The sequence below is a fragment of the Anolis sagrei genome, chromosome 5 (assembly GCF_037176765.1).
Source record: "Anolis sagrei isolate rAnoSag1 chromosome 5, rAnoSag1.mat, whole genome shotgun sequence".
Classification (NCBI taxonomy): Eukaryota; Metazoa; Chordata; class Lepidosauria; order Squamata; family Dactyloidae; genus Anolis; species Anolis sagrei.
In genome coordinates this window covers 162628991-162651801 of record NC_090025.1, presented here as the reverse complement: position 1 = coordinate 162651801, position 22811 = coordinate 162628991, and the positions used below count along the sequence as shown (strand labels likewise).

Here is a 22811-nt window from a genome sequence, read left to right as displayed (position 1 = left end):
TAATGTGGAGTGGCTGTTCTTACTCCCCAAGAGACTGCCTTAGAAAAGGTCATTGTCCCTTTTATATTGGCTGCTCCTTGCTGTGAGCCAGTGTGGCTTCTGCTTTGGCAATGGAAAAGAATACAGGGAGGAGGGAAGGATGGAGACTTCCAAACAACGGCTTGTAAGGAGGAGAGTCTGAAGAGAATAACAAGGGAAGCATGCACACTGAGAAGATGTTAAGAATAAAAGAGCAAATGGGGAGAGAAGCTGACAGTTTAAAAATATGTGAAGACTATGGAAGCAGTTGGAGAAGAACACAGCAAAGAATCCGTTTTCCAAGCTTTTTCAGAAATCATTATTCAAGAAACCCCTATTGGGTTCCAAGTTGAATTGTTCACCTTCTTAATCTTGCACAGCATCTTCCACGCTTCAAACTAGTATATATCTATGAGGAAAATGTGATTATTTCTTCAATGTAAGAGTATCAGAGCCATAAAATGGTAGGAGAGCCATGGTAGGCGAATAGAACTGTCTAGAGTATCTCAGAAGTTACATTTTCTCTACAGAATGTTACAGAAGCCTGCCTCTTAGTGAATGAAGATGGTAGTGAAGACAATATCATTTTAAAATCCTTTAGAGGTCTCTTTGGTATCTTTGCTTTATGTTTCGTGGTCTTATGGCTATGGAAAACCAAATACACAGAACTTTCACTCTCTTTAATATAGATGGGCTGTATATGTTTTACATACTGATATCATCTTTCCCTTTGGAAAAAGCAATGCACCTGCATGTCACTCGCTGTGTGGCAAATACTTCTGTAAGAAAGGAAATGAATGTAATCACACTGTGAGACAAATTATAGAATTTTTCAGAGGAACAGCAGACAAAATTAATGATGCAGCCTTGACACCTGCCCGAGACCTTAGGCTACCTGTGATGTTTAGATTGTTCCACTGGCTCTTTATAATGAGCACCAGCTGATCAAGAGTCAGGACCTCTTGTATTTCATATAAATGGCACCACTATGTGCACAGTAATGGACTGTTGTAACAAGAACTGGAATTGCCTCCTGAATTACCAGTGGAGTGAAATCAGATGCTTGGATCTTCCCTAGTCCTCGCCTGTGGATGTTTCTGAGGTAACTAATGCATGTGTTTGTGCCTTTATGATATAACTGTTGGGTCAACTGTTCCACAGGTGAGACGTCTTGCAGGTGTCTCAAAAGACTTGAGGGGAGAGGTTTACCTTTTCTTGATTTTGAAGGCATTCTTACATTAATTCTGGAAGTTAATTGGTTGGCTATACTATCAGGAGAAGGGCCATCATTATAAAAAGCTTTGGAAGAGCCTGTCTGGATATACCTCATGCAAATTATCTTAACTCAGTGGTTCTCAACCTGTGCTTCCCCAGGTATTTTGAACTACAACTCCCAGAAATCCCAGGCAGTTTACCAGCTGTTAGGATTTCTGGAAGTTGAAGGCCAAAACATCTGGGGACTCACAGGTTGGGAACCACTGTCTTAGCTGAATGGAGAAAGGGGATAAAAAAAGCAATGGAACTGTTTTGTAAGTCTTTGGAGCTCTCCAGTGACATAGTTCTGGAGAGGAAAATCTCAGAGACAAGACCGGTTGCTTGGGACCATATTAAAAGGTATTGTTAACTGGAAATGTCATTGGGAATTAATGTTACAGAGCAAATTGTCACAGCTGATTTGTGTGTTTTCTTTTTAAATTTGCTCGAGATTTGTTTGTATGAATGTAGCAAAAACCGAGCCATAGCTTGTCAGGACATTCCACACTCTTTAATATCAAGCTGGAAAATCACATAGTAGGAAAAGCACATCTCTTCACACTGTACAGTGTGGCCCCAACAACCATGAGAGATACTTTCCGAGACTTCATGTGGGTACACAAAACCATGGATAGTAGTGAATCCAGTTGAAATGATAGACTTCCGTCCATAGAATCATGCTGGAAGATCTAGAAAATACCTAGAGAGGTTATGTTTTATTAGAAGTGGATAAATGAAACCACAAGTACCAATCCTGCTGATATGGAATAGTATTGTATGTGGCATTCATGTTCCACTAATGAGAAGCGATTGGAAGCATGAATTGTAAAAAGAGTTTTGCATCCCCGTTACTTTGGGAATATGGACATAGAAGTCTCAAGCATGAAGTGCCCTAATTTGTGTTTCCAAGTGAATAAGGATACATTTATCCCCTTCATAGTTTACCATTTGTCTCAGGAAACACCAGAGGAATTGAGCTGTTGACAAAATCGCAAAGAGGTCATTCTTGCACATTTGGGAGAAAAATAATTATAGTTTCAGCTTACATTTAATGCTAGAAATGGGGGTATTATTTTAAAGATATATACACCACCAAATGCAGAGAAAGGGCTTCAAGAAGTACCTCTGAATTCAAGAGCAGCAGTATTTGATTCTTAAGTAAAATCATAATCCAGAATGCACATAAGTGATACCTTTATTAGACTACCGCAAATATATAGACCAGGGATCCACAAACTTTTTAAACAGAGGGCCAGATCACAGTCCCTCCAAGTATTGGAGGGCCAGATTATAATTTGAAAAACAACAACATGAATTCCTATGCACACTGCACATACGTTATTTGTAGTGCAAAAAACACTTAAATGCAATACAATAATTAAACTGAAGAACAATTTTAAGAAATATAAACTTATTAGTATTTCAATGGGAAGTGTGGGCCTGCTTTTGGCTGATGAGATAGGATTGTTGTTGATGATGTGTGCTTTCAAGTAGTTTCAGACTTAGGTTGACCCTGAGTGAGGGCCAGGTAAATGACCTTGGAGGGCCGTATCTGGCCCCCAGACCTTAGTTTGAGGACCCCTGATATAGACACACACACATGCATTACACTAACTTTCGAAGCTCACCAGCTTCCCATCAGCCAAAGATAGAAGAAAAAAATCATGCAAAGGAAACAAAGTTGGTATAGGCAGTCTCTGAGTTACAAAAATCCGCCTTACAAATGACTCATAGTTAAGAATGGGGGTGAGACAATGGGAAGTGAGAGAAAACTACTCCTCGGAAGGAAAATTCACTCCTGGAAGAGTTATCATGGGGAAAAGTTAGCTCCACTGAAGCTGTATCACCAATCCTTGTCTCCACAACAAGCCAATTTTTTTTTAAAAAAAAAATCCAATTATCACAGGGACAGAAAGTGGGGTGAAATCTTCTGAACAGCGTACATCAGCAAAACAAACTCCACAAGGGTGTTAACCCTTCCCTATGCTATCCAAACAAAAAAAACTATTTTTGACTGGAGTTACATTTTAAAATGTATCTGTTCTAACTTATATACAAATTCAACTTAAGAACAAACCTACAGAACCTGTCTTGTTTGTAACTTGGAGACTGCCTGCATTGTTGAAGTACTAAACTTCCATGTTTAGGGTGTTATAGTGAGATTTCATATATGCAAGCAAAAAACTAAGACCCCATCTTCCTTTCCACCCCAAAAGAGATAATTTCCAATTTTATGGTTCATTTAGTTCAATCTTGTCATGCCCAATGAAATCATTCTTGAAAGATAGCCATCCAACCCCTGTTTAAAAACCTTGGATGGTTGTCTCTCTGGAGTGTTTTAGCTGTTTATTGTCCCCGTAGGAACAACAGGGGCAAAGGTTGAAAAGAAGGCCATAAAAGTTCAGTTCTTTGGTGCAGCCAATTAAATTGCTTTCCTTGAGATCTATTCTGTGTCACTAGTTTTATGCCTTTGCAAGCAGCAGGAATTCTTGGCCTTACAAGGAGTGAGAAATGGGTGTGGTATTACCTTCCCACATTTGCAGCAATTCCAATACAACAGTTCTTAACTTTTGAGAAACCCATGGTTCCATTTGGAATTTGACAAAAGGTATGGACCTCCTTCCAGAAATGCATTTTAAACCCAATTTTCCCAAAGTTATCAGAAAATAGGAGAAAGGAGAAATAGGAGAAAGGAGAAAATAGGAGAAAGCACATAGTTCACAGCAGGGGTCCTCAAACTAAGGCCCGAGGGCCGAATATGGCCCTTTGAGGTCATTTACCCGGCCCTCGCTCAGAGTCAACCTAAGTCTGAAATGACTTGAAAGCACACAAGAACAACAACAACAACAACAACAATCTTATCTCATCAGGCAAAAGCAGGTCCACACTTCCCATTGAAATACTAATAAGTTTATATATTTGTTAAAATTGTTCTTCATTTGAATTATTGTATTGTTTTTAAGAGTTTTTTTCACTCCAAATATGTGCAGTGTGCATAGCAATTTATTCATCTTTTTTTCAAATTATAATCCGGCCCTCCAACATTTTGAGGGACTGTGGCCTGGCCCACTGTTTAAAAAGTTTGAGGACCCCTGGTTCACAGTATAGGTTACTATCTCTTCACCATAGCATAGAAATGTTTAAGACTTGCTGTTCTCGGGCTTTTAAAGAAATTAGTAAGAGCTCCCTTTAATAACCGGGATCTAAGTTTTCTAGAATTCTGATACACATTCTTTGGGGTTTTGATGAGCAAAATAATATTTTGGAGCAGTATAATTGTTGGTAGTTGTGTGTATTTTTTCTGTACCGTTTAATAGAAGCTCACTATCTGCTTTCTCATTATGTGTGCTTAAAGGGATCTCATCAATACACAATATATTAACTGTTATCATCATCAACAACAGCCTATGAATAATGAAGCCTATCTTCCAAGCGTTCTCATTTAGCTTGCATAATAACACCCCCTTGCCTTTGCTTTTTCCTAGCTTTGATGAATTGTGACATTCTGAACATTATGGTTTAAAAATGGATTTTGTAAAAAAAAAAAAAATCCTGTTGCATGCATAATTGTGAAAGTGTACTACAAGGCAGTATATTTCTACACTTATTTAGGAGGACACCCCAGGTCTCAAAGCCCATGCATTTGGTGTTCTCATGCTTTATTGGAAAGAGCTGATTTTTCACCTTTCATAAAAAAAATTATCTATTTTTCCAAGCTATCGTCTACCTAAGGAGGTTCAAGGACAGACGGAAGAGATCTGAGAAACTAACAGAACCTACCACTATCTCTTATTGTTGCTTGCACTTGCATGTATACGGAAGTTGGGAGTGAGTTATGATACTACTTACCATATCCCCCAGGCATAATGCCCAGATTCTCCTAGTGAATAATTGATATTCCAGAAGCAATTGGTGCCTGACACCATATTCGGATAGTCAGGGGAATGAGCTTTTTAATTGCCCCCAAGAGTTGAATTTAAGATTAAAAGTTGCTATCTAATGATTAGATTTAAACCACTTCTCCCCAGAGTGCATTCAAATCTACACGCCCACAAATATTGAGTATGAGTAATTTGATGTCTGAGAAACAATCCAGTTGCTGGCCGATTCTGCTAGTGTTTTGAATTGAGCCCAGGATTTGAGAATAATGTGGAGACTGAGTATTCAGTCAACTGTTCTTCCTTTGAGAATATTACAAGATTTCATATGAATACATTCATCCTTTCCAAAAACAGAGCACATAATTGCATATTGATGTCTTTATATTAACAGCTTTCCCAACATGGATAAATAGCTAATAGCTAGAAACCAAAATATAGTTACTGATCTAATTAGAATAGTGGTACTCAACCTGTGGATCCCCAGGTGTTTTGACCTACAACTCCCAGAAATCCCAGCCAGTTTACCAGCTGTTAAGATTTCTGGGAGTTGAAGGTCAAAAAATCTGGGAACCCACAGAAACACTGAACTAGAATATCCCTTTTAAATCAGTGATACTATTTGCTTGAATTCCCACTGAGTCTGTTCTTGTTCAGACTAATAATTGTACTGAGGCTTAAAACCAAAGTCACTGTAGAAAACAGTTCTAAAGGCAAGGAATGTGACTGTAAGACCCAGACAATAAATACATTGAAAACATATATGACAATAAATTAATGTATAGTAGTGGCAGGCAGTAGTATACACCATGTAACTAAAGAACTACTTGAATCTGAAGCAAGTAAAAATTAATAATTATGAACAAAATATATTGATAACAGAAAAAATAATAGACATAAAAAGCATAAACCATCCTGGGTAATGATAAACAATCCAAAATAGAACTGATATGACTACTCCATAAAATTAGTAGTTGTTTTGAAAATCTTCATCAAGAAATCCCCAATTAAACTTGAGATAAGTGACTCATTCAACAGTCTTAACAGTGTGTAACAGATCCAGTACCTCAATACTGGGGGTGGGGGTGGGGAATTAATAACATCATTAATAACAACAACAATAAAAAGAAAAGAAAACTTTTCAGATGAGAAATTAAATGTGTACAAATGGAAAAAGTTATTTTAGACTGGGCAAATGGTGTACTTTTATTGGAAGTGAATTCTTGAGTAAGCACCTGTTGATGCCTGCTGAATTTTATTAATGAGATTTTATCTAGAAATTTTTACATAAGCAATGCTTTTTGTTGCAATTTTTCATTGAAGATTTGCTCATGAAAACATTGAAGGAAGCTATTGAATTAAACATTCTGAGCCAGGAAATCAGGAGACGTTTACTTCTTGGGAGGAGAGCAATGACTGATAAAACAGTGAAGAGTAGAGACATCACACTGCTAATGAAGGTCCACATAGTTAAAGCAATGGTATTCCCCGTAGTAACCTATGGATGTGAGAGCTGGACCATAAGGAAGGCTGAGTGAAGGAAGATAGCTGCGTTTAAACTGTGGTGTTGAAGGAAACTTCTGAGAGTGTCTTGGATCACGAGAAGATCAAACCAGTACATACTCCTGGAAATAATGCCCGACTGCTCATTGGAGCTAAGGATATTAGAGGCAAAGATGAAGTTTTTTGGCCTCATAATGAGAAGATAGGAAAGCCTGGAGAAGATAATGATGTTGGGGGAAAATGGAAGGAAAAAGGAAGAGGGGCCAACCAAGGGCAAGATGGATGGATGTTATCCTTGAAGTTACTAGCTTGAACTCGGAGGAGCTGAGGGTGGTGATGGCTGACAGGGAGTTCTGTCATGGGCTGGTCCATGAGGTCATGAAGAGTCAGAAGCAACTGAACAAATAAACAACAACTCTTCTCAAAATAGCAGCAGAAAGTAACATACTGTCACTTCTTGTTGGCATTTTGAGAAGGACTTCAGAGGACATGGAGGGATCCCAGAATACTGCAAGGTTCTGGGATTCTCATGGAGTGGTGTATTCTGCATGTTTTGGGGAAATTCTGTATAGTTTAAGGTAACAATTGCCCAAAAACACCATGCCAATTTTCTCTTTAAAAATGAGATTCTGGAGGATGTTTTGAGGTATGGCTAGAAAACACCCAAAACTGTATGCACAATGCACACCCTTGCTATACACATTTGTGTGGGTTCTGGCAAATGTGTATGTTTTCTGCATTAATGAAAGTATGTATGTGTGTGAATTCCTTCAACTGTACATATTTTTAACCATGGACATTTTAAAATTTGGGATTTGTTTTCCTCCAAAATGTCCTGTAGCCTCACATACATTAGATTTCTGTGGTTAGGAGCATTTCTTCTTGGAATGAGTCTAACAAGGTCACTTTTACCAAAGCTGTCAAATCCAATTATTCTGGCTATCCCACCAGTAATTTATACATACATAAGTTATTCCACAGAAGCGGTTGGACATTTTGATCTAATATGGAAGTTCACATGCAGATGAAGTAAAGTGGTGCCATTGTACATGTGCGTTGCAATTGTGCGTTGCAATTGTACACTTCACATGTGTTTAAACACCCAATTGCAAAATGTGGCAATGTATTAATACATAATTGTAATGAGCTACTGTTGGTTTAAAGTTACACTCTGTCTCTCTATGCCAAACCTCAACGAATCTTAGTTCTTGCATTCTAATGTGGCTTATGGATGACCAAATGCCACCAGTGACAAGTGTGAAAAACTCTGATGGTATTTTTTTCTCATCATTAGTTGTGGAAATAGGTAAATTTATAGAAACTTGTAGAAATAAATTTGTACAAATTTGTAGAAATAGCTAAACTTTCAGTTTCATCTAGCACACAGCATTATAAATCAGTTTTATACTGTTAGTTAAAATCAAGTCCCTTGAGTTAAATGCTGATAATTAATTGAATACATAAATACACAATGGCCACTAATGTTATGTGAACAGTTTAGGACATGTATTCATTTTGGACATCTCTTGGATTTTCCCAGATCTTTAAGAAAGGAGGTGGCTGGAGGGAACTATTTATTTTCATGGGAAATAGTGACCAAAGTTTTCTTCTATGTGCAAATGCCTTAATCTTTCATTGTACCCATTTCAATCCACTCTCCGGAGCTCGCAGACACCTTTATTCCCAGGTGCAGGAGTGGAATAACACAGAAAAATGTGAGGAAGTATCAAGCGCAACTTGATGTGGATAATTACTTGACAGTGGGCATAAAATGGGGATTAACCGGTGCCTCAAGGGATTGCCACTGAAAAGTAATCTTATCTTTCTCTCTCCTTTCCCCTTCCCCAGCCATCTGAAGTAATGAACTAGTTATAAATAGCTAATTAGTCAATTATATCCTGGTGTACTTATGGACTCTTGCAACCTGAAATTCCCTGGACCTGTGCAGAAGGGAGTCTCATTGGAAACCTAGAATCAGGTGGAGTAGAAGTAGAGGGATGCGCAATGTTATTGATGGCATTTATTTATTTATTTATTGTCAAAAGCATTACATAAGTACTATAAAACTGATACAAAAATAGAAGGAGCACAAGGGGCTAAATAATATTTGACCAAAATCGGGCAACAGTAACCGCATTGTCTGTAGCTTTAAATTATTGATGCTTAGAAAGATGTACAGAATGCATTTGGCTATGGAAAATACATAGTTAATTTAATAAAGGGTGCTATCCTGCATTGGTTGGCAAATCAAAGGATCAAGGGGAGAAAGAGGATATTATCTAATTAATCAACATCCCAAGAAAATATACAATAGTGTTTAAGTACAAAACTCCTAAAGTTCCACCTAAAATCCTTTTTTTATCATGGGACATTTAACTTTTAAAGAAAGCTGTTCTAGATTGTAATATGTATTTCCTACAAAACCTAGGTCTGAACATGAGATTTCTTTGAACTACACCCTTGATGAAGAATGGTTTTTAGCTTTGTTTAGAAATTCAGTTCTCACATTTTTCCACTGAGTGTGATTGTTTCTTTGAATTCTTACATTTTAAAATTAAGAAAATTTATGATAATGGCAGTTCCAGAGCTTGAGTTCCTTGTGTTTACAAAAGGTGAGTTTTGGGAAGTTCCCCATTGATTTTGTATAAACAATATGCATTAGAACAAGAGGAGGTAGACCATAGCAAACCAAGGCTGGATTCATAATTAGCCTATGTGTGTTATTACAGATCTGTTGCAAAGCTACACACCTATAAAGAATTTTAAATTGCAGGTGCCTTCATCTTTTTTTCATCCTAGATTTCTTTTTGTATTGTCTCCTATCTTTTCCCACTCCTTTAATTTTTTTCTTCCTCCATCACCACTACTGCTTCTTCCTTTTGATCTCTCCTTAATTCCTTTCTGTTTGGCACTTTCCCTTCTTCCAGGCATGCGTATCTTGGTGAATCTGCTTTTGGACACTCTGCCCATGCTGGGGAATGTTCTGCTTCTCTGTTTCTTCGTCTTCTTCATCTTTGGCATCATCGGAGTACAGTTATGGGCTGGTCTACTGAGAAATCGCTGTTTCATGGAGGAGAATCTGACCATGTGAGTGCCAAGGAACTGGTTCTTTCATTCTGCTTTCTGCTTGTAAAGCTTTCTCCTTCTATTTCTTTTATGTAGTACTGACCTAGCTACTTCATCACACTAGAGAATGGATCCACTTTAAATCCGGTTTCTGCCTCCTGCAGAATTCTGGGGTTTGTAGTTTAGCTGTAAATGGTTCCTTCCTAAACTACAAACCCCAGAATTCTGCAGGTGGCAGCAACCAGATTTAAAGTGGATTCATTCTCTAGTGTGATGAGGTCTTCTAGACCAAGTACCTGCCTTTTCATGCTTTCTTTTCCACCAACACCCACCTTATTATTGTGAAAGGGCCTAGGGGAAACACGACACCCACTTTGTAGCATTGTATATACAGGCAGACCCCCAAAACTTCAGAACCCATATCTGCAGTTTCATCTGCTTGCATCTGGAAATTTGCTAGGTCCCCTGGGTGACCCTATGGCTTCACCTGGGGTATTTAATATTTAATGACCTTACTCTTATGCCAGTGTAAGAATCAGCAGCAGGAGAAAAGGGCCTTTATCTTGTTCTGGGGAAAGAATTTCTTATTGAAGTAATAAGCTGCTCAGAGCCAGCAGATTTTTCCTGCCTGTGCATGCCACCCCTGTGTGATCCTGGGAAAAGCAAAACTGCTAGGATGCTGGCCACCTCTTATTCATTCAGTTTAAATTTTTAACCCATCTTAATTTCCCTGGGCTTACTACTACAGTTATAAATTTGGATTCAATATTATGAGAAGTAGTACTATCACATGTTAGGAAATAAGTACAGTACTCTATGTGATTCTGTACACTGGCATAGCACCAGATTACCCATTTGCTCCACGAGGCATACATTTGTTGCCTGCTCTATTTCAAACTGTGTGGAAAGCATTCAGCTTGAGGGAGAAAAAAATGATCCAAACTATTCTTATTTAGGCCTTTTTCCTCAAGCTCTCTTCCCACTGAGTGTGTGTGGGACAGGTTGGGGAGGATTTTGCATGGGGTTGGGCCTCAGTTCAGAACATCCTCCAACTTCCTGCGTTACCTGATTTTGCAGAACATTTGCCCTCTAAATCAGAATTAGAAACAAAAGATCTATTCCAGTATCCATATAGAGGGGAGGAGTAAAGCGGAACATGCTGACCTGTCCTCAGCCTCTCCACAGTTGTAACTCTTGTATGTCTTACAATGAGAATGAAATTCTGAAGGTGGGAATTCTTCAATCAATCAACTCAATGTCACCATCAGTTCTTTCAATCACACAGAAGATAATAGATGTGTGCAACAGAATACATGAAGGATTTACCTTCACATCTAATCCTGGTCTGGAGAGCAAGCATTAACCATCATTTGCTGAGTTGGCTATGACAGCAAATTGTGATTGTTGCTAAATGGAGAATAAGTTGTGGAAGGGGAGGGGTGCTTGTAGACCTTACTATATAGTCTCTGAAACTGGATCTTGACCTCCTGAAAATGGTCTAATGAGTACTGCCTTTCTGTCTGCTGATTTAATAGTTGGGAAGCTATTGTGCTCAAGCAGTTCTCCCATTCTCCACTGACATTATGTCAAATGTTTGCAATAGCCATTTCATTAGGATGTTCTTTCTGTCTTCTCAGACAAGGTAACATCACCCTTCCTCCATACTACCAACCTGAGGAGGATGACGAAATGCCCTTCATCTGTTCACTATCAGGAGATAATGGCATCATGGGTTGTCATGAGATTCCGCCACTGAAGGAGCGAGGCCATGTATGCTGTTTGGACAAAGATGACTATTTCTACTACACTTCTGTCAGACAGGAGTTCAATGTCAGTGGAATGTGTGTCAACTGGAATCAATATTACAGTGAATGTCGCACAGGCAATGCCAATCCTCATAAAGGAGCCATCAACTTTGACAACATTGGCTATGCATGGATTGTTATATTTCAGGTAATTTGATTAGGAATGTCTAAAACCCAGTGCTAATTTTATACTGCAGGTTTACTTCTTCTTTGCTGAAACATCAGGATATGTCCTTGCACAGGTTGTGTTTCTCATGAGATGATGCTATATCTAACATGCTTGAAAGCAAGCTTTGTGTTAGGTGCTGGCTGCTCAGGGCTGATTCTGAGAAAGGTACAGTGGGGAAAAGAAGTATTTAGTCAGATACCAATTGTACAAGTTCTCTCACTTAAAAAGATGAGAGAGGCCTGTAATTGACAACTATGAGTGACAACATGAGAAAACACATCCAGAAAATCACATTGTCTGGTTTTTACCAAATTTATTTGCAATACTTATTTGGAAAATAAGTATTTGGCCACCTACAAACAAGCAAGATTTCTGGGTCTCACAGACCTGTAACTTCACAAACCTGTAACTTCTTCTCCTCTGTCCTCCAATCATTACCTGTAGTAATGGCACCTATTTGAACTTGTTCTCAGTATAAAAGACACCTGTCCACAACCTCAAGCAGCCACACTCCAAACTCCACTATGGTGAAAGCCAAAGAGCTGTCGAAGGACACCAGAAACAAAATTGTCGCCCTGCACCAGACTGAATCTGCAATTGGCAAGTAGCTTGGTGTGAAGAAATCAATTGTGGGAGCAATAATTAGAAAATGGAAGATACAAGATCACTGATAATCTCCCTCAATCTGGGGCTTCACACAAGATCTCACCCCGCCGGGTCAAAATGATCACAATAACAGTGAGCAAAAATCCCAGAACCACACGGGGGAGCCTAGTGAACGACCTGCAGAGAGCCAGGACCAACGTAACCAAGGCTACCATGGTTAAGTAGAACCTATTAAAACCTTGTTTTGGACCAATGGACCGAATAGATGTAGTTCCAGTTCTGCCTACCAAAGAAATGGTACTACAACCAAGCAGAAATCTGGTTGATAATTTCCTCACTGAGAATCACAAAGAGTTGTCCCAGTGATGCAGAAATTAATATGTTTTGTTTTACCTCCCAGAACATCTGGTTCTGGTTTCCTGGTACTGGTTTCCTGGTACCTTACAAGAAAATTCTACCTTCTCTGAATTGGTGCAAGGAGGAATCCATACGAAATGAGCTTATGTTCCTCACCACACAGAGACAGTTCACTTTTTCGTGCAGGTTTTCTGCTCTCCTCATCAGTTTCTTTTTACTATCTAGGACTAGACCAGAGCTTTCTCTTAGCTGCTTGTAATGTAACCTTGTTAAATATGTGTCTTATTATTCTTTTTGAAGTTTACTTAGGTGTTTTGCTTCTGTGTTATTTTTCATTTCATTATATAAGATCTCGTCTAGCATTCTTCTTGCATCTTTTTCACCATTCTTTTGTTGCTCTAAGGTCAGACCTGACAAAGAGAAAATGAAGAGAACAGATTCAATTACACTTGAGCAACCCAAGCACATAAAGCAACCTTCTGACCTGGAGCACTCTCTGTTGACACTGGCAAAGGGACAAGCTGCCCATTTGGCACCACTATCCATTTCTTCTGTGCCCACTGTAGAGATATTAGGAGAGGGGATGCCTTCTATTGTTTTAGAATTACTGAGAAGAAGTGAGGATGATGATTTGGACCCCATGCCAAAAAGGCATTCTAGCACTAGTCAGTCAGTGTTAAAATTTGAATGGAAGGCTTTAAATAGCAAATGGTCTGCGTGAAAAGTGTGGGATGTAACAGTTTCTCATACTATCTATCAATCAATTCATTAATTTCATTTGTATTACACCTTTCCCCCCAAGATGGGATTCAAGCCATCTTAGAATATTTTTTAAATTAAGAATTTTAAAAGATTTAAAATATTTTTTGAATGATTAAGATTTATCATTCGAAATCCTTGCATAGAATGATTACTGATTGGCCAGCCATTTCTGTAAAAAAAATAGCTTCCCTTTGGCTGCCATCTTGAGGCTGACCTAAATGGATAACTTATTTGTGTATGTATTTAAGTTTTCTATTTTGAGATGTTGCCTTACCTCCTATACATCAACATCCCTCCAGCAATGGCAGCAAATATGACACAGTGGTTGTGGACAGATACTAAAAACAGGGTTGCTCAGCCGGTCCTACCATCTTGCTAAATGTGTCTCACCTACTCACATTTAGTAAGCTATCACTTCTAAAAATCACAGCTAGGTCAACCAAAATACCAACTTGTACAGCTGCAGCAGGAGTATCTGCAGACATCCCATTGTTGGTTGTGGAACAATGGCTTCAAACTAGAACGTGGAACAATGGCTTCAAACCACAGAAAAGGAGATTTCACCTGAACATTAGGAAGAACTTACTGATGGTGAGAGCTGTTCAGCAGTGGAACTCTCTGCCCCAGAGTGTGGTGAAGGCTCCTTCTTTGGAGGTTTTTAAACAGAACCTAGAAGGCCATCTGTCAGGGGTGCTTTGAATGTTATTTTCCTGCTTCTTAGCAGGGGATTGGACTGGATGACCCACAAGGTCTCTCTCAACTCTGTGATTATATGATTCTAATGCGGTATGTTACCATGGAAGATCTCTTTTGCAACTGCTGTCTTTTCTCACATGTGAATTCATACCTAACACTTCAATGCCAGGGTGCAGTCATTGGTCTTTTGTTGGCCTGAACACCACTTTTGGCTTTCTCACACCTGAAGAAATTCCAAGTGGAGGCATAAAAATGTCTCCACCTGCAATTCACAATTTTCCTGTGTGGAATCTGCTTCTAGTTTTAAAACTATAATGTCACTTTTTGAGTTGCTCTCGAAAAATCCCACTATGTATGTTATCTTTGATTTTTTTTAAAAAAAATTGCTGCTCTGACTTCTCCAAGAAAATTTCAAAGCTGTCAGTAGTTTCAGTAAGAAAACGGTGCACCTTTCACCATAATTATGTCTCTTTGCACCCAAATCCTACTGTTCTTCAAAACGTTCTCTCTTCTTTCTTTGTCTCCCAAGAGCTAATCCTACCCTCATTCTGTCTTAATCTATTTTGTCCATCAGCAAAGCACTGGCATAATCTAAGAAGCTCTGTCGGATGAGCCCTAGTGAAAGAGAGACAGAACCAAACTTATCAGATAGTCAGGGCTCTGTTTTTTTTAATCTGACCTGTTTAACATGTTAGAATTTCAGGACCATCTTAGTGCAGTGGGTTGAGGCAATATTTTTCAGAGTAGTGGTCTGTGGGCCAGTGCTTACTTGAGGGTCCAAAACAAGTTTCTAGGAAAGAAAGACATGTCAAAGAAATAATGGTATCAATCTCTAGCATGTTTTGGGGGAAAAATACCAGTTCCCCATATTAAGTCGCTTGAGAAGCACTGGCAGCTTGTGAGTTCTCCTAGACACATCACTGAGTCTGGAACCTCAGGGTGCAGAGGTGGTTAGGGGAGCATTCACACAATTAAATCTTGTGCGCTAACTGCACCCAAACCTTAGGAAGTCAGACTTGGCCACAGTGGTCCATGCTCTCGTTACATCATTTATAGACTATTGCAATGCACTCAATGTAGATAGATGTAGCAATTGGGAAGAAAATGTTTTAAGTGACCACAATGGATTGACCTGGACTATGATTTTGAAACAGCGGACAGTTTTAAATTGAATGTTTATCATTGTTTTAATTGCTGTTTTAATTGTAACTGTGGGCTGAGAATGGCGGTTAATAAGTGCATCAAATAAATAATAAATAATAAATAAAATAAATTATTTGGCATCTAATGGTTGCCTGTTGTAACCCACTCTGAATCCTTATTCGGAGGTGAGAAGGACAGGATTTAAATGCTCGAAATAATAATAATAATAATAATAATAATAATAATAATAATATGTAAGGTTGCCTTTGAAGACTGTTCGGAAGCTTCAAATAGTTCAACAGGCAGTAGCTAGGATTCTAACTGGAGTGACTCACAGTTGGCTCAACAACCCCCCTGTTGAGCCAGCTACGAGCACAATTCAAAGTGCTGGCTTTAGCCTATAAATCCCTAAACAGTTCCGTTTCAGCTTACCTAGCTGAGCATATCTCCTTTGTGAGCTAGCTGGAGCATTAAGATCGTCTGAGGAGGTCCTGCTCTTGGCCCCACGCCCTTGCAGGCATGACTGGTGGGGATAAGAGACAGGGTCTTCTCAATGGTCACCTCTCAGCTGTGGAACTCCCTCCCCAGCAAGATTAGATCAGCCCTGTCCCTCCTGACATTTAGGAAAATACTTAAAATGTGGCTTTTAAAGCAAGCACTTGGAGAGTGAGATGAAGCAGCCATGATAACTTCAGGATTGGTAAAATGCCCAATGTTTTATAATGTTTAATGTTTTATAGTCTACCGGTTTTAATCTATTGTTATATGCTATTTTAGTTATGTGTTGTATTTTATATTTTGTGAGGCATTGAATTTTGCCATTTACTTTGTTGTGAACTGCTTTGAGTCCTCCCAGGAGGTTGGGGAAAGTGGTATATAAATGAAATAAATAAATGTATTTTAATAGCCAAAACACTGCATTATCTTCATATCACAGCCCACTGTTCAAGAGCTACAGTCCCCTTTGATGTCTTTTTCTTTAATGCCTCATTTACTTAATTTTGCAAAGCAAAAACCTGTTACATGTATCAACAGATTCAAGTCAGCTCTTTTTTGGTCAGATAAAGTTAAGACAATAGTGGTGTGGGGCTTCAGCATCTTTCTTGCTGCAACTATTTTTTATCTAATTTTATCTACTGTTTTTCAACTTGTTACTCAGCATGCCTTTAGGACAGAGTGAAACAGAAATCCAGTTTAATTGCAGCCCCAACTGCATACTTTGAATATGTGTGTTGTCAATCATTGCCTTATCACTTTGAATTTTTGCTCTGCAGAAGACTGCAAATAAGCCTATTGGTGAACATTAACTGTCATGGTTATTATCCATATATACCACCCAACACAGCTATCACTTAAATTGAATGTGTGACTTCATCCATTTCAGCTCCAAATATGAGGATATTGATGCATAGTTTGTGACATTTTGATGATTAAGTGGCTGCAGTTCTTAACTATTTTGCAAAATATCTGAAATGTGCTGTAAAGAACTACTGCAGTGAACATTTATATCTGACTCCGTAGTTTTTGTTTTTGCTTTCAAATTGCCTGCTGACTTATTATGACCCCATGAATTCTGAGGCAAGGAATACTTAGAGGTAGCTTTTACGGGTTCTGATTTGTGAAATATAGTCTACAGTTTTTAGTATTCATTGGTGGTCTCCCATTCAAGTGCTAACTAGGGCTGACCTTCCTTGGTTACTGCTACCTTAGTTTATGTAGCTACTCTATTTAAACATGTCCCATTTGTGTTTCAGTTCATGATAAGAGAGACCTGGAAATGCACCCCAAACCTTTAACTACAACTTTTCATGTATGAATTCAAAAATTAAGACTGACCCACCTTTAAGCATTATCCATTGATATAACTGTAGGAGACAATGATGTACTTAAATATCGCCCACTGAAGTCAGTTGGACTTTCCAAGCAAATTGTAATGCTGATTCGAATGCAGTTATTCCTCACATCAGCAAAGCTGTCCACCCTTTTATCCATGCCATAGGGAAAAGACTGCTAACTGAGTCAGACTTATGTTACTTTAGTGATCTATCAGGACTAAACAAATTGGTTGGCTTTTCGCTTTTGTGAGAGATGGTTTGCTAATGAAATAAAACATCTTAAAATGGGCTCGATCATTCTAACTCATTGTCTTTCTTTAGTTACTGCCATGTTTCCTCTTTTCTTGTTCTTTCCATGCAGGTGATCACACTAGAAGGGTGGGTGGAAATTATGTACTATGTGATGGATGCTCATTCATTCTACAACTTCATCTACTTCATCTTGCTGATCATTGTGAGTACAATTGCCCTTTTACTTAAGTGAATCAGATCCTAGACAAATTGGAAGTCTGACAGGCAACACATATTTTTCTAAAACATACTGTAGAAAAGCAAACAATCTGTAGATTATTCCCTATATCACATAATTCCAGTTTTGGCTCTTCATTTTTTCTGAATAGGAAAACTTTTCCAATGAAGTTAATAGATAAACTGATTTTCCAATTCTAGAATTAGATTCTTCAGCATTGTAGAAATCAGTTTCCATAATTTTTCATCTAATTTTCCTTACTTAAATGGTCATTTATAGTTGAGATTATTTGACAAGTAGCATAACTCCCATTCTTATATACATTTAGGTCAACACCAACTCAGGACCTTATCCCACAATGAATTTTCCCATTTTATCACTGTCTTCTCACACTGACATAATTGAGTCCCCTGGAGGTCTTCCCATGATGCACAGCCACTTCTGGTGGCTGTGCATGCAAATCTGTCACACCAGTGTGAGAAGATGGAGATAAAAGTCCATTTTAAAGAATTGGGTGATCCCCTGACTGAAAATAGCAGCAAGAAGCAGAGGAAAGCGGGGATACACTGTGGGGTTACTGGCCATCCCCAAAGACATATTTTGCCAGGTTTAGGTCATGTTCCCACTATTAAGGATGCTTTCCCCCATTTTCCTCTGATTTCCTCCTCTCCCCCTCTTCCCCCCCTGCTTGTGGGATAAGGTCATCAGTGACTTATTGTAGGATTTCAGGGAAACATTTATTAGAGGGGTTTGCCATTGCTTTTCTCTGAGGATGAGATCACTCAGTGGATTTCTATGGCTGGATTGAGGTTTGAACCTTGGGCTTCAAAATTCCTATTCCAGAATTTGAACCATGTTGGCCCTTTACACTACACAGGTTCTATCTGCCTGGCATAACCTCCCTACACTCAGATTACTATGTACATGACTTAAAGAATTTATAATCTAAGTCAATCATTGCAAACCTGGTGACCTCTAGAAATGTTGGATTGCAACTCCCATCATCCTTAACCTGTGTAGCCAATACCTGTGCTGCTTATGGGCAACGAGCATTGAATTTAAATACACCAAGAGTGCATTGAGTTGGAGAAACTAACCTTATTCATTGGTCACTTTTCCCCCAAGGTCACAACATGGTATAATAGAATAAAATATAACAAGAAATGAATGCATAATAGCAGTTATACATCCAATGTTTGATTTTTAAATGTTTGTTTGCTTTGAGTTTTAATTTACATATTGTATAATTTTTAGTGTTAGCTACTTTGAGTCTCCTTTAAGAAAGAAGAAGTGACATATAAATACATAGAAAAACAGATAACACTAATTAAAAAAACACAATATCAAGTTTTGTAAAAAAAAAAAAAGGAGTGTAACATCACTTGAAAGAGCATACATATTGAAAACAGTTACATAAACATCTAAAAGTTTGATCACATTTTACTTTTCCCCAGTTGTAGTCTAGAAACATAGAATCATAAAACTGGGAAGGATAGCAAAGGCTGCCTAGTCCAATCTCCTGCCATGCAGGAATACACAATTCAAGATTGTGCATCCAATAAGGTTGCTTATCCATCACGTACAAAACAAATTGTTAGGATAACAGTGACAACATTCCCCTTGGGGAAGGTATCATTTTCTTGTATTGAAAGGACAAGTCCTGGGGGTACTGACACAGTGGAGCCCACATGCAGAATGCTTGCCCTATACTCTGTCATGTAGCATCTTGGCTAGAGTCCACCTTTGTGGCAAAGGAAAAAAAATAAGCTTTTGAAAAATAATAATAGAAGTGAATTTCTATTCACTATAGGATTCAGCAGCATGGGATGATACAGTCTACGGCAGGCCTTGAGTGAGGGAAATTGCACTTGTCTGGACTTTCTAGGGTTGCTCAGCACTGCTTTAAACTGATCCTACTTCTTGTCTTTCCTTTCACATACCAACATGGAGGCCAGAGGAAAGTCTACCAAGCTAATAAGGAATATGTATTGTCGAAGGCTTTCATGGATGGAATCACTAGGTTCTTGTGGGTTTTTTCGGGCTATAGAGCCATGTTCTAGAGGCATTTCTCCTGACGTTTCGCCTGCATCTATGGCAAGCATCCTCACAACCTCTGAGGATGCTTGCCATAGATGCAGGCGAAACGTCAGGAGAAATGCCTCTAGAACATGGCTCTATAGCCCAAAAAACCCCACAAGAACCTAATAAGGAATACTTTGCATTTCTGTCTGTTCAGATTTTCTGCTGACAAGATAACAAAGTTGGCAACAGGAACGGGCTAAGACAGTGGTTCTCAATCTGTGGGTCCCCAGGTGTTTTGGTCTACAACTCCCAGAGTCCCAGCTAGTTTACCAGGTGTGATAATTTCTGGGAGTTGAAGGCCAAAACATCTGGGGACCCACAGGTTGAGAACCACCGGGCTAGGATATGTTTTGGAAGAAGCTGGGACTCTTAAAGACTTAGCAACAATAGAAAAAAAGGAGAGCATGTACTAAGCAAAGTTCTCAGAAGCCAAATCAGTACTTTCTGTATCACCACCTTCCTCATCTTCAAAAGCACACACAAATTTCTAAAACAACATTTAGAAATCTGGTGCCCCCCCCCCCCCCCAATTGGATGATAATCCTCACAATCCACATCCAGTATTGCTGATGAGGTATATTAGCTCACTGTAGTTCAGTACATCTGAAGGACATTGCATTGAGGAACGTGTTTTTTTCTAAAAAGAAGGAAGAGAGGAAGTACATAAAGGGGAGTGGATAGATAAAACTCCAAACTATTTTTTAAAAACTTAGAAAGATATTTAGGGGGGGGGGGGGAACCCTTTTCTATTTTGTCTTGAAACAGTGTTTTACCCTAATACCTAAACTGGCCAGTCTCAGTTTTTCAAAGGCCTTTTTGGGTGTTTTCATTTATTTGTCACGTTTGTCCTACATTCAGGTTAGGCTGTGCTCAATGGTGTAAACAACTTTTTTGTATTTGGCAGTACACAAAAGACTGAGTAGGCAAATTCACTGAATGGGCCTTTTGAAGGTAATTGGAAAGTAGTACCCATTTCCCCTTCAATTGCCACAGTTTTACAGAAATGCCATTGCTAGAACATGAATAACATTGTTGAAAGTCATCTCTTAAATAAATCTTTCTTGCCTTTTACATTAAGATTGGGAACATAGCTATTCCTAATCCCATACCAGATTGAGAATAGTTTTTTTTTCTGAATATCACCAACTTCATTATAATTTCTTATATTTTAAAATAAATTCGAAGAGCTGTATTTTAAGACGATAGGAGAAATAAAAATATGAAAGAATAAAAGCCGCCTAATATTGGTCACAGGCTTACAACCAGAATGAACACATACACAAAAATGAAAAATAAAAGACCATTGAGGAATAGAGATATTGAGTTAAAGTCACTCAGTTAACAGACAGCCAATTCTTAACTTTTTTTTTAATCCATATTTACAGTTGTGGCACTCTACTGTCACAATTGCAAATGCCCTCCCCGAAACCTTCCTTCATAGAGAAAGTGGTTTGTTGTGCTGATGATCCAAATGTACATGGGGGCAGAAAATGTCATCCTGTTGCACCCTGATCACCAGCAGAACAAATGCATGTCACTCATTGCCACTGCTGGCTGTTTGAGTAGGTTTGGGGATTTGAATCAGGAGGTGATATATAGCTATGCATTTTTAACTATGCCTATGAGGTCGGTTCTCAGAGCACTTCTTAAAGGGCAGGAAGGACTGGAAGAGCAAGTGGAGAACAGCAAGGGAGCTAAATTCAACCAACATCCTCACCCCAAAGTGCTTTGCCCAAGGCTGCATAATGGTGGAAGTAAAAATAAAATATCCAGTATTCTCTTCCCTGCCTGCCTGCCCCTGTCAAGGAAAGCTGTTGAAAGTCTTGTCAAGGGGACTTGTTTCCAAATTAAGTTTGTTCCTACAGACATGTATCAGTTACATCAAAGGCCTGTGGAACAAAAATACATTTTATTAGTACCAACTGATTTGGAGACTGCTTGTCAGGCAGTTGGAAAGGCTCCAGATATCCCAAATAAATAAGAACTAGATGCAATACTTTACATGAAGCGGTGTTTCATTCACACCTTCATTTTCTGAAATTCCTTCCCCCCCTTAAACTTCTTATTGTAAACATATGGCTCTATGCATCTTTTCTCCACTGGTTCCTAGGTGGGCTCATTCTTCATGATCAATCTATGCTTAGTGGTCATTGCTACACAGTTTTCGGAAACCAAGCAGCGAGAACACCAGCTGATGCAAGAGCAACGAGCACGATACCTGTCCTCCAGCACTGTGGCAAGCTATATGGAGCCAGGAGATTGCTATGAGGAGATCTTTCAGTATGTCTGCCACATCGTCCGCAAAGCCAAGCGCCGCACCCTTGGCTTCTACAACAGCCTGCAGGACAGACGCCTAGGTCGGACAGAGCCAAGCACTGCCAAGCGGAACATCAAGGAGAAAGACCAGAGGCATTACAGTAAGAATTGTCATGCTAATGCTCTAAAACGGGTGTCAAATTCATCTTTATTGAGGGCCACATCAGCTTTTTGATTGCCTTCCAAAGGCTATTGGTATTTATAAGACTGTATACATGTAACTATGTTATCCTGGCATTGAAAACCTCACAGGCCACATAATATGACAGGGCATGCCAGATTTGACCCATGGGCTTTGCATTTGATGTGTATGCTGTAGCAAAAAAACAAACAAAAGGGAAATGAGGGTTGGTGAGAAGAAGGAATATAATAGTATCTTGCAAACTTTATTTATTTCAGCATGAACTTTCATATTCATCCACTTATTTAAATGCATTGATGTAGTACAATGTTAGAGGACAGGCATTTTAAGTATAGCTTTAGAAGGGGAATCTGAATCTAATGGGGTGTAGAAAGACTTAAATTGTGATCCTAGCTTCAAAGAGCACAGTCAGAAGACACAAGTGACTGACGTCTCATATTCCAAAGCATCTTCATGAATCAGAGTACTTTAAACTAGGAAATGTTCCATTTTTCACATCAAAATGACAGAAAATGTTTTTCTGCCATTTTATTTTCATGTATGAAAATTCATATTAAATTTCTACTAATTTCCCTCATAAAATATACATATTTGTACACAATTCCTCCGGATACACTTTTGGGATGTGCATTTTCCCTAATATACCCATTTACTTGTTCATTTTGGAGCAGAGAATTATATTATACATTTTGGAGATGTGTACAATCCAA

At 38.7% G+C, this 22811-nt stretch overlaps 1 protein-coding gene across 3 annotated transcripts in view; it reads left to right on the top strand.

Moving 5' to 3' along the window:
* CACNA1I (calcium voltage-gated channel subunit alpha1 I) overlaps window positions 1-22811 on the top strand; it is a 411460-nt gene that overhangs the window by 287225 nt on the left and 101424 nt on the right. For all 3 annotated transcript variants that reach the window (XM_060777091.2, XM_060777092.2, XM_060777090.2), the window contains exons 6-9: window positions 9581-9740; window positions 11357-11672; window positions 17454-17546; window positions 21754-22060. In XM_060777091.2, the coding sequence (XP_060633074.2) occupies window positions 9581-9740; window positions 11357-11672; window positions 17454-17546; window positions 21754-22060 (876 nt within the window). The remainder of the gene's footprint in view (window positions 1-9580; window positions 9741-11356; window positions 11673-17453; window positions 17547-21753; window positions 22061-22811) is intronic.